The sequence below is a fragment of the Perca fluviatilis genome, chromosome 3 (genome assembly GCF_010015445.1).
Source record: "Perca fluviatilis chromosome 3, GENO_Pfluv_1.0, whole genome shotgun sequence".
NCBI classification, from domain to species: Eukaryota; Metazoa; Chordata; class Actinopteri; order Perciformes; family Percidae; genus Perca; species Perca fluviatilis.
In genome coordinates, this window is record NC_053114.1 from 10,677,790 (window position 1) to 10,690,414 (window position 12,625).

General features: G+C 41.3%; 1 protein-coding gene across 2 annotated transcripts in view; it reads right to left on the reverse strand.

Annotated features, from left to right (window-relative positions):
- The window catches only part of ano9b (anoctamin 9b), a 90,964-nt gene that overhangs the window by 36,852 nt on the left and 41,487 nt on the right, over positions 1–12,625 (reverse strand). Inside the window, exons 10-13 of one of the 2 annotated variants that reach the window (XM_039795490.1) lie at positions 12,406–12,466; positions 5,514–5,596; positions 2,826–2,879; positions 2,558–2,722 (exon numbers count right to left, since the gene is read on the reverse strand). In XM_039795490.1, the coding sequence (XP_039651424.1) occupies positions 2,558–2,722; positions 2,826–2,879; positions 5,514–5,596; positions 12,406–12,466 (363 nt within the window). Of the gene's footprint in view, positions 1–2,557; positions 2,723–2,825; positions 2,931–5,513; positions 5,597–12,405; positions 12,467–12,625 lie in introns of both variants that reach the window. The other variant, XM_039795489.1, reaches the window with a different exon arrangement.

The following is a 12,625-nucleotide window of genomic DNA, read 5'->3' on the forward strand; positions in this document are numbered from 1 at the left end:
CCACCACCAGCAGCCTGCCCAGTGGTAACAAGGCATGACGGATCCATGTTCTCATTCTGTTTAAGCCAAATTCTGACTCTACCATCTGAATGTCTCAACAGAAATTGAGACTCATCAGACCAGACAACATTTTTACAGTCTTCAACTGTCCAATTTTGGTGAGCTCGTGCAAATTGTAGCCTCATTTTCCTATTTTTAGTGGAGATGAGTGGTACCCGGTGGGGTCTTCTGCTGGTGTAGCCCATCCGCCTCAAGGTTGTGCGTGTTGTGGCTTCACAAATGCTTTGCTGCGTACCTCGGTTGTAACGAGTGGTTATTTGAGTCAAAGTTGATCTTCTATCAGCTGGAATCAGTCGGCCCATTCTCCTCTGACCTCTAGCATCAACAAGGCATTTTTGCCCCCCAGGACTGCAGCATCCTGGATGTTTTTACTTTTTCAGACCATTCTTTGTAAACCCTAGAAATGGTTGTGTGTGAAAATTCCAGTAACTGAGCAGATTGGGAAATACTCAAACCAGCCCGTCTGGCTACAACAACCATGCCATGCTCAAAGTTGCTTAGATCACCTTTCGTTCCCATTCTGACATTCAGTTTGTGGTTCAGGAGATTGTCTAGACCTGGACCACACCCCTACATGCATTGAAGCAGCTGCAATGTGATTGGTTGATTAGATAATTGCATTGACGTGAAATCTTACAGGTGTTCCTAATAATCTTTAAGGTGAGTGTATACTGTATATGACAGAAAATACAGAGAAGCATTATCAGTGTCATTTAAATCTCGTTTTTGTGACGTGTTATTCATTTATTTGCAAATCAAAACCACAAGACAAAGTAAATGACACAGTACAGTCAATCATTAGTTCTATTTTGTTTTGGCTTTGCCTGAGCTGTTTTTATTGGGGTTTATTCCTCGCGCATGCTTTCTTCTCCGCCTCAAAGCCGTTTTATGGTTCTGTGCAGGCTTCACACAGAGCTTTCGCCGTAGCCTACGTAAGTGGCCTGACAAACTCCTCTGTGGCTGCGCTTTGTGGAGCTCCAGCCCTACATTGAGGAGAATTTCTACGATCGGGGGAAACTGAAGGAGCCGGTGTACCCCTACGCGACGTTCACCAGGATCCATAGCGACACAATGTGCTGCTTAGGTGATCGCGGCGTAGAACAACATTACTCTGCTGCCCTCTGCTGTCTCCGCCATGGCCACTAAGCCTGGGGCTCTCCCCCGGAGCTGCAGACATCGGCAAAGCCATGACCGCCGTCCTGACCCTCACCACGGCTTCCACGGTTGTGCTGTTCGGAATCATGGCGTGGCAGACGATAGCACAGCGGAACATCTGGCTATGTCTCAGCTCCCAGCCGAGATCAGGTGTGAGCTCTTGGGCAGTCCTGGATGGGATGTTTGGACCGTGCCTTCAGACCACCATAACCCACCTGAAAGAAGCGGCAGAGGAAGCGGAAACACACCTCCTGGAGAGCGGCGCCTCAGCCACAACATCGGCAGCACGACACACGCTCAAGAAGAAGGCGCCTTGCAGCCTCAGGCAAACCTGATGTCACGGGGGTGTCCCTCCCACAATGAGTGGAAATTGAATCCCACTCTCGTTTAGATGCTGTGGAACAGGTTCTGGAGGGCGAAAGCGGATCTGTTTGCCTCACTAGAGAATGCATAGTGCGTACTGTGGTTCTCCATGAACGCGTAAGACAACCTGCCTCTAAAAGTGGATGCCTTCACTCAGTGACCGTGGCCCAGAGCTCTTCTCTACGCTTTTTCCCCTGTCCCCCTGATTTCTCCCCTCCTGGCACGCATTCAGGTGTCACCAGAGTGCACAAGCCCATCTTGGTACCCGACATTGGTGCAATTACTGGCGGGGACAAAAGATGCACTGACACAGCTGGATGGTGTGATATCCCCCCACCACTTTGTGTCTTCTGCCTCTCATGCTAACCTACCATTAGACACTGGTGGATAATGATAACGAACCTGTAAAATTTTACCTAATGGATTTTGTGAGTATTCTAACAGATCCTTATAAATTACAGAGACATCATTTAGGTAATGCAGATCATTTCCTGTTAATTTAAGTTAATTATTGGATGTGTAACAAGTTGACTAGGACTTAAGAAAAGAAAAAGAAACTTAATAAACCAGTGTCATTTAAGATATTTCTGAAGATATGTATACCCGAGCTATACCAATGTGATGAAGTGAAATATTGTCCTCCAGACTTTGATGAATTGTTATCGAATATTTGTGTGTTGGCATGCCACTGTAATTTCCTATTATAAATCTTTTCAATTTTTCGAAAATTAGTATTGCCATTAAACATTTAAATCAAACTCATTTAAATCTCTCCGTCACCTTTAAATGCCTCTGCACTTAGCACCTGTGGCTCGTAATACTCCACATGGATGGACAGAAAACAGAAACCCTTTCCGGCTGCTTATCTGGTGTGATATTGAAATAATGTGTTGACACTCCCAACTCGGAATAAGGCTTTCTATTCTAGCAACATTGTGTGAATGCATGAGCATAAGAATCAGGATACACGTATACAAACCCTGGTCATGATCTGAATGGTAAGATAGTGCAGCACAGCTCCAAGTATCACAGCCACAATGTTGGCATGGTCCTTGATAAAATCCCATTTGCCCTCAGACATCAAGGGGGCAGCGACCACTCGAAACACCACCAGGGCATGAGCGAGACCGATGATCAGCATCAGCTAGAACAACACAAACAATCACCAACATGTCGCTTTTTCTTTCTGCTGACACTGGTGTGTGTGTGTGTGTGTGTGTGTGTGCGTGTGCGTGTGTGTGTCTTACCATAAGAGTTACTAGAATGAGGACCAGAGTGCTGCGCAGGTAGGAGTGTCTGAACTGTTTGGGTTGACAGTTTGGATCATTGACTATTTCCAGAATCAGTTCCTCCTGTCAACATACACACTCAAGCTGAGATCCAACTCACACATTAACGTTATATTAAGGATTTTTCTGTCCTGGAATCAAGTGCTTTAACAAGAGCTGTAACACGCAGAGGAGAGGACTTTCTTTAAAAAACTCTATGCAATAATAAAGACTGTGAGATGTGGATAAAAGCTCCAGAAAATCCAGTAAGTAGACCTTGAGTTTAGATTTTTCCAAGGTCAAGAATTATGCTGTTAAATTGAGCTCAGTGGAATTTAAACGTAAAAAAATGTATCACAAATGAAAAAAATAGTAATCTAAAACTGGATATCGTGTATACACTTTATTGAATATTAAAGGGTAACTCAGGATTTTCAACCTGGCTGCACCGAAACAAGTTACAATGTAAGTTATTGGACAATTGCACATCTTCAATTTATGTCCACAAAATGCTTGTTTTACCACTGGCTCAGATTAGTGTTCTAAATATCTGACAACATTGTAGAAATTATCCCAACAGAGGTCCACCTTTATATTAAAGGAAAAGATCCTTTTTGTTTCACACAAAAACATCCCTAGCCACCGAACTCCATTTAAATAAACACTAATTTTGTCATCGCAAAATACACTTAATTCAAAGTCGACAAAAACTAAATAAAACTAAATAAAACAAAAGCATGACTGCAGTTTTCTTGTTTTTAAATTATGGTTTTCATTCCCAGATTTATTCTTTCTTGTTATGTTTTTTGGGTTCATGTTCATGACTCAAATATAATATAATACAGACATTTACTTTTAGGTTCCACTAAGTTCAGTTTGACCCCATAAAGAATGGACTTTCTTTAACAATTTTCATACAGTTTTGGAACCTGCACATCATGATATTGTAGGGATGCAATTTGTGAGGTGCAACAGAACACTACAGATACAGTGCCTTGCGAAAGTATTCGGCCCCCTTGAACGTTTCGACCTTTTGCCACATTTCAGGCCTCAAACATAAAGATATAAAACTGTAATTTTTTGTGGAGAATCAACAACAAGTGGGTCCCAATTATGAAGTGGAACGAAATTCATTGGCTATTTCAAACTTTTTTAACAAATAAAACTGAAAAAGTGGGCGTGCAAAATTATTCAGCCCCCTTACTTTCAGTGCAGCAAACTCTCTCCAGAAGTTCAGTGAGGATCTCTGAATGATCCAATGTTGACCTAAATGACTAATGATGATAAATAGAATCCAGCTGTGTGTAATCAAATCTCTCCCGGTATAAATGCACCTGCTCTGTGATAGTCTCAGAGGTCCGTGTAAAGCGCAGAGAGCATCATGAAGAACAAGGAACACACCAGGCAGGTCCGAGATACTGTGTGGGAGAAGTTTAAAGCCGGATTTGGATACAAAAAGATTTCCCAAGCTTTAAACATCCCAAGGAGCACTGTGCAAGCGATAATATTGAAATGGAAGGAGTATCAGACCACTACAAATCTACGAAGACCCGTCGTCCTCTAAACTTTCAGCTCATACAATGAGAAGACTGATCAGAGATGCAGCCAAGAGGCCCATGATCACTCTGGATGAACTGCAGAGATCTACAGCTGAGGTGGGAGACTCTGTCCATAGGACAACAATCAGTCGGATACTGCACAAATCTGGCCTTTATGGAAGAGTGGCAAGAAGAAAGCCATTTCTTAAAGATATCCATAAAAAGTGTCTTAAAGTTTGCCAAAAGCCACCTGGGAGACACACCAAACATGTGGAAGAAGGTGCTGTGGTCAGATGAAACAAAAATCGAACTTTTTGGCAACAATGCAAAACGTTATGTTTGGCGTAAAAGCAACACAGCTCATCACCTCTGAACACACCATCCCCACTGTCAAACATGGTGGTGGCAGCATCATGGTTTGGGCCTGCTTTTCTTCAGCAGGGACAGGGAAGATGGTTAAAATTGATGGGAAGATGGATGGAGCCAAATACAGGACCATTCTGGAAGAAAACCTGATGGAGTCTGCAAAAGACCTGAGACTGGGACGGAGATTTGTCTTCCAACAAGACAATGATCCAAAACATAAAGCAAAATCTACAATGGAATGGTTCACAAATAAACATATCCAGGTGTTAGAATGGCCAAGTCAAAGTCCAGACCTGAATCCAATCGGAATCTGTGGAAAGAACTGAAAACTGCTGTTCACAAACGCTTCCATCCAACCTCACTGAGCTCAACGCTGTTTTGGCAAGGAGGAATGGGCAAAATTGTCAGTCTCTCGATGTGCAAAACTGATAGAGACATACCCCCAAGCGACTTACAGCTGTAATCGCAGCAAAAGGTGGCGCTACAAAGTATTAACTTAAGGGGGCTGAATAATTTTGCACGCCCAATATTTCAGTTTTTTATTTGTTTAAAAGGTTTGAAATATCCAATAAATTTCGTTCCACTTCATGATTGTGTCCCACTTGTTGTTGATTCTTCACAAAAAATTACAGTTTTATATCTTTTATATCTATTATGTTTGAGGCCTGAAATGTGGAAAAAGGTCGAAAAGTTCAAGGGGGCCGAATACTTTCGCAAGGCACTGTAACTACACAGGATCTAGACTCAGATTTGTCTGTTGTACCTCCTCCTCACACCAGTCATAGACCTTCCACTGAGAAACATGTCTGGCTCTTTGTCTCTTCCACAGCTCCAGAAACAGAGTGGCTGAAAACACACAGAGACAAGCACCAGAGTAGATGACATTAGATTTGTTAGATCAAGTCAGATTAGACACCAGGGTAGATAACTTTAGATTCGAACTAGGGATGTAACAATACACTCAACTCCCGATTCTATGGAATCGGGAGTTGAGTGTATCGTTACATTCATGATTTTAAGTAGTATTAAAGGGGTGATAGAATGCAAATCCAACAATTTATCCGGTCTGGAACTGTAACTCTGAATGTTTAAACCTGCCCTTGGTCGATCCTGTCATAACGAATGTTAGGTGCACTTGTTGTTAGGGCCCGAGCACGAAAGTGCAAGGCCCCAACGGTGCCTTGCACTGAAAGTGCGAAGGAACCTATTGTTTTTCATCAGATTATTATTTTTCCGAGTCCTTCGTCGCATTTTTGAAGGGGTTAGCATGCACGAAAACTCACAAAGATTTGCACACGTCACAACTGGTGAAAATTGCAAAGTTCTGTAGTGATTGGGCTCGGGTGTTGCCAGGGGGCTCCATAGCGCCCCCTAACGTGCGCCTTAATTCCAAAAAAAGTAATAAGTTAATATACCAACTTTTGAGGGAACATAGGTCTCATCTTGAACTCCATGGAGCTATTTTTAGAAAAAATTACAAAATTCAAAAATTTCCGAAATCTTGGTTTTCGTGCAATAATCTTCATTTTATGAACACTTGTTTGAGGACTTTAGGATGCACGAAAACTCTTAAAATGTTGCAGCTATGTGCAGAATGTTAAACTCTTTCATCTGAATACACATTTAGGCTTGAGAGTGGTATGGTTGCTCAATAGCGCCCCCTAATTGGTTTTAGCCCTTGGGAACATTTTTGACGGCTTCAATATACACGAAAACTCACAAAAATTGGCGCCCACATAAACACCTGGGAGCTTTGCGAGACTGTACAGCGATTTGGGCCATACCTGTAAGCGGGCTCCATAGCGCCCCCTAATGCGTGGAAGGCCTCAACTTGGACATAGTTGCTCCAATCTTCACCAGACTTAATATCCATATTGCCCTAATCATCGCAGACATATTTCCCATTTACCTTCATTAGCTCAGCCCAACCGGAAGGCGGCCATTTTTAATTATGCATTTTTCAGGTGTTTTACATTCTTTCGAACTTGTCCTAGGCCGTGATTTCAATCTTCTTGAATCTTTGCAGGTAGTATCTCTTGACCCTCATGACGAAAAGTTATCCAGAGAATTTTGATAGTTGAAAAAATGCGCAAGTTATAGGAACTTCCTGTCTAGACAGGAAGTTGCTTTATCGTGGTAACAATTATTCGGATTTCCCCGAAACTTGGTAAGGTTGTTCCTCATGTCCGGTTTAGCATCTGTGCCAAAGTTGGCGGCAATCAGCCATTAGATGGCGCTGTTTTAATTTTTATTTATTAATCAGCAAAATATTGACATATGGGAAGCCTGCTTTGTCTAACTACTCCTGGGACGTGAGTCCGATCGGCACGAAAACTTGCAACTAGACACGGAGGACCCTCATGAAAAAAAGTTATCAAAAGAATATTGATAGCTAACACAATGCACAAGTTACAGAGGACCAACTTCCTGTAGGTGGGTGTGGAAACAGGAACAGGTTGTATCTTGCCAACGGCTATTCCAATGGATACAAAACTTAGAGCAGTCGTTCCTCATGTGCTAATGAGGCTGTCTGTCAAATATGATGACAATCGGCCTTTAGATGGCGCTGTTTTCATTTTTTTTAATTAATTAGCAAATTTACACGATCAAATGTAGTAAACAATACAGGTTATTACGCAGTTACATCTATTGACCATTAGATGGTGCTCTAAGACCACAAATGAACCTAACAGCAACATACAGGTACAATAGTCATGTGACAGACCAGCGGCGCGAATGGCACAGTGCAATGCGCTTCAACAATTAAACCAGCAACAACATCGCGAGTGCAGCAGCTGAACTAATCCTCAGCAGGATTGTAATTAACTAATGTACAACACTGTACTAACATACATCCATGAATCAAAGTATTAACTATTGTTTCTGAATGATATATTTGCAGTAAGTTCCTAGCATTACAGTAGACATAAGCATGCAATCCTGAACTATAATAAAGAAAAATACTTTCATGTTAATTACACAAACAAAGATACATGCAACATAAAATTGTGCACTTACGTTTTCAATAACGCACACGGCAACACAACAGAATGCTATACAAGTAACTTGCAACTATAGGAGCAGCTGTACTCATGTCTGCAGCGAACTACAAAAGGAAATGGCGAAGTTGCGCATGTGCGCAAATGCGTGAGTCCAAGAGGTGGCGTTGTCTCAGTCCAGCAGGGAGTTTTCCACAGGTTGTATCTTGGCAAAAGTTATTCCGATTTACATGAAACTTACAAGGTGTGGTCTACATGTGATGTTGCGTCTGCCAGTACCCCCCGATGCAAGAAGCGAGGGCCCGTCATCGCTGCTTGCAGCTTTAATTTGTTTTTGTTTTTGTTTTTAGGGCCCGAGCACGAAAGTGCAAGGCCCCAACGGTGCCTTGCCCCAACGGTGCCTTGCACTGAAAGTGCGAAGGAACCTATTGTTTTTCGTCAGATTATTATTATTTTTCCGAGTCCTTTGTTGCATTTTTGAGGGGGTTAGTATGCACGAAAACTCACAAGAATTTGCACACGTCACAACTGGTGAAAATTGCAAAGTATTATAGTAATTGGGCTCGGGCATTGCCAGGGGGCTCCATAGCGCCCCCTAACGTGCGCATTAATTACGACAAAAGTAATAAGTTAATATACCAACTTTTGAGGGAACATAGGTCTCATCTTGAACTCCATCGTGCTATTTTTAGAAAAAATTACAAAATTCTAAAATTTCTGAAATATTGGTTTTCGTGAAAAAATAATTTTTTTCACGTCTTCATTTTATGAACACATGTTTGAGGACTTTAGGATGCACGAAAACTCTCAAACTTTTGCAGCCATTTGCAGAATATTAAAATCTTTCATCTGAATACACATTTAGGCTTGGGACGGTTGCTCTATAGCGCCCCCTAATTGGATTTAGCACTTGGGCACATTTTTGACGGCCTCAATATATACGAAAACTCACAAAAATTGGCGCACACATAAACACCTGGGAGCTTTGCGAGACTGTACAGCGATTTGGGCCATACCTCTAAGCGGGCTCCATAGCGCCCCCTAAGGCGTAGAAGGCCTTAACATGGACATAGTTGCTCCAATCATCACCAGATCTAATACACATATTGCTCTAATAATTGCGGACATATTTCCCATTATTATCTGACCATATTTTAACTTAATAGACTTCTTGAATCTTTGCAGGTAGTATCTGTTGACCCTCATGACAAAAAGTTATCCAGAGAATTTTGATAGTTGAAAAAATGCGCAAGTTATAGCAACTTGCTGTCTAAACAGGAAGTTGCCTTATCGTGGCAACAATTATTTGCATTGCCCCAAAACTTGACAAGGTCGTTCCTCATGGCCGGTTTAGCATCTGTGCCAAAGTTGGTGGCAATCGGCCATTAGATGGCGCTGTTTTAATTTTTTTTTTATTAATCAGCAAAATATTGATATATGGAAAACTTGCAAGTAGACACGGAGGACCTTCATGAAAAAAACTTATCAAAAGAATATTGATAGCTAACACAGTGCACAAGTTAAGAAGGACCAACTTCCTGTAGGTGGGTGTGGAAACAGAAACGTTTGTATCTTGTCAGTGGCTATTCCAATGGACACAAAACTTAGGGCAGTTGTTCCTCATGTGCTACTGAGGCTGTGTGGCAAATATGGTGATAATCGGCCTTTAGATGGCGCTGTTGTCATTTTTTTAATTAATTTAGCAAATTTGCTTTATGTGAAACCTACTTTTTTTTAACTCCTCCTAGAGCGTGAGTCCCATCTGCACAAAAATGTACACATAGACTCGGTGGACCCACGTGACAAAAAGTTATCAAAAGATTTTTGATAGCTAACACAAGGCGCAAGTTACAGAGCACCAACTTCCTGTAGGGGGCTGTCGAAACAGGAAGTTGCGTATCTTACCAAGATTTATTCCGATTGACACTAAACATGACACAGATGTTCCACATAGGGGCATGCGCATCCATGCCAAAGTTATAGTGAATCGGCCATTAGATGGCGCTGTTAGAATTTTTTTTTGTAATTAGCCACATCACGATATATGGGAAACCTAATTTGTCTAACTCCTCCTGGGCCGTGAGTCCAATCTGCACGAAAACTTGGATATGGACTCGGTGGACTATCGTGACTAAAAGTTATCAAAATAATTGTGATAGCTAACACAATGCGCAAGTTACAGAGGACCAACTTCCTGTAGGGGACTGTCGAAACAGGAAGTTGCATACCTTACCAAGATTTATTCCGATTGACACCAAACATGTCACAGTTTTTCCGAATAGGGGCATGAGCATCCATGCCAAATTCAGAGTGAATCGGCCATTAGATGGCGCTGTGAGAATTTCTTTTATTAATTATTCACATTGCGATATATGGGAAACATACTTGGTCTAACTCCTCCTGGGCCGTGAGTCCAATCTGCATGAAAACTTGGATATAGACTCGGTGGACCCTCGTGACTAAAAGAATTTTGATAGCTAACACGATGCGCAAGTTATGGAGGAACAACTTCCTGTAGGTGGGTTTCGAAACATGAACGGTTGTATCTTGGCAAAAGTTATTCCGATTTACATGAAACTTAGAATGTGTGGTCTACATGTGATGTTGCATTTGCCAGTACCCCCTGGGGCAAGAAGCGAGGGCCCGTCATCGCTGCTTGCAGCTTTAATTTGTTTTTTTTTGTTTTTCATCTCCTGTCCGTCTGTTGTCTGTCACAAGTCTGTCAGGTTGATTTTAGGTTTGGTCTGTCTTTGTCTTCTTGGGATAGTTTTTCTATGATTATTTGTAAGATAGAGAATATGATTGTTTAATGTTATAACTGGAAATGTACAAATAAAGTGTACATTTACACTTTTGTGTACACAAAAAAAGAAAAGAATGCAAATCCGATTTTACCTTGTCATAGTTGAATAATGACAGTTTGGTGGGTAACTAAGACATACATAGAACCTCTAAATCCCATTGACACCTCTTTCCTCTGCAAATCTCACAATTTGAAACTGCCTCTGAAAACGGGCAAATCTCAACCAAATGAGGAGGAGCTGCCGAGTTGACGTCAACTCGGCAACTCCTCCTCATTTGGCTCTAGTCTCTCTCTTTGTCACGCCCCAACATTTACATAGGCTACACAACTGACCTGAGATCAGTTAGTCTTCTGAATCTAGGTCGGGCAGATCTCAGAAATTGTATACATTGTTCATCTGCTATTTTACCATTACATTCACTTCTGAGACTTTTTTATGCGACAAATCAACTATGTAGAGGTCAAATATGGGCCGTTTTACGAAAATGTATGTCTAATTGCAAATTTTGTCCGACTGTGTGTTGGAGTTCAGCGGCCGGTGCTGCCTGTGTAGCTGCCTCGCCACCTGGCCTGCCTTCTTTCACAGACCCCGGCGCTGTTGTGAGTTAGGCTCCGTCGAGCGCTGGCAGCCCACGGCACTCCCAACACGCAAAAAAACCCCTTTTTGTGTTTTTTAAAAAACTAAATTATACACAAAAATTAATTGTTACCGTCAATGGCAGCGAGCGAGCCCCATAGTGCAGTAATCCACAAAGGGTGACTTTACCCTGGGCATGGAGCCCAGCAGGCTGCAGCTTTCTCGTCAGACTGTGTGGAGCTCCTAAAGTCCGACATGTCTTTCCAAATTTGCAATTAGCCATCAATTTTCGTAAAACGGCCCATATTTGAGTATATATATATATATATATATATATATATATATATATATATATGTATATATATATTTGATTTATATAGTTTATTTCTCGCATAAAAAAGTCTCAGAAGTGAATTTGGTAATGAAACATTGCAGTGTTTGGAATATGAGATTCTGTCGCTTCTCTAATGTGTGTGTATGGGGGATTCGCTCAACCAATCAGCGCGTGTCTCTAATGTGTGTGTATGGGGTATTTGCTCAACCAATCAGCGCGCATCTCTAATGTGTGCGTATGGGGGATTCGCTCAACCAATCAGCGCGCGTCTCTAATGTGTGTGTGTATGGGGGATTCGCTCAACTAATCAGCGCACAGCTCATCTAAATATTCATGACCATACCATATTTGGAAGAAAAGCTTTTGTTACAAATAGGGTCAAAACACATGGATGCATAAGGGCCAATAAAATATCAACCGGGCCATTTTCAGCCCAACCAATGTTACATACCCCATTAGGAGACCATAAGGAACAGTGTGAAATACCCTATATAATCATTCTATCACCCCTTTAACAGAATGAGTTGCAGATAAATTACTGAAAATGTTCCTTTATATAAACTATACAAAACAACAGATGTGTCCTCTTGTCAAAAGTGCAACTAAAAATGTATTTTATCTTAAATTAAAAAAAAATATAATAAAAAAAGATTTTTAGGACAAATCCCACATTAAAATAACTAAATAAATGGAAAGATCTCTTCAGATAAATAAACTAAGAAGATGTAGTGACGTCGGAAGTCAAAGAGCTGTAGATTACGCCCTATGTCGTTTAAAAATTGCATCACGATTCATTTTTTTTATCTTAATCGGTTGTTATCGTTACACATTTATCAATTTTTAACCGATTCACAATCCATTGTTACATCCCTAGTAGAAACCAGAGTAGATCACATTAGATCACAATTCACAATACATCAGATTAATTTAAATCACACTCACCCCAGATTGCCATGAACATAGCAAAAGCCACAGTGCCCTCATTGTCAAACAGGTGGCTGACCTGTATGGATACATACATACATACATCAAATGTCCCATCAAGAGGAAAGATTATAAATATAATACCACACAAACACAGATAAATAGCAGTACCAGCTTTTCATTGAACAAGGGATATGTTTGTGTCTAAAGTCCTAACTAACCTCTTCATCACTCAAAT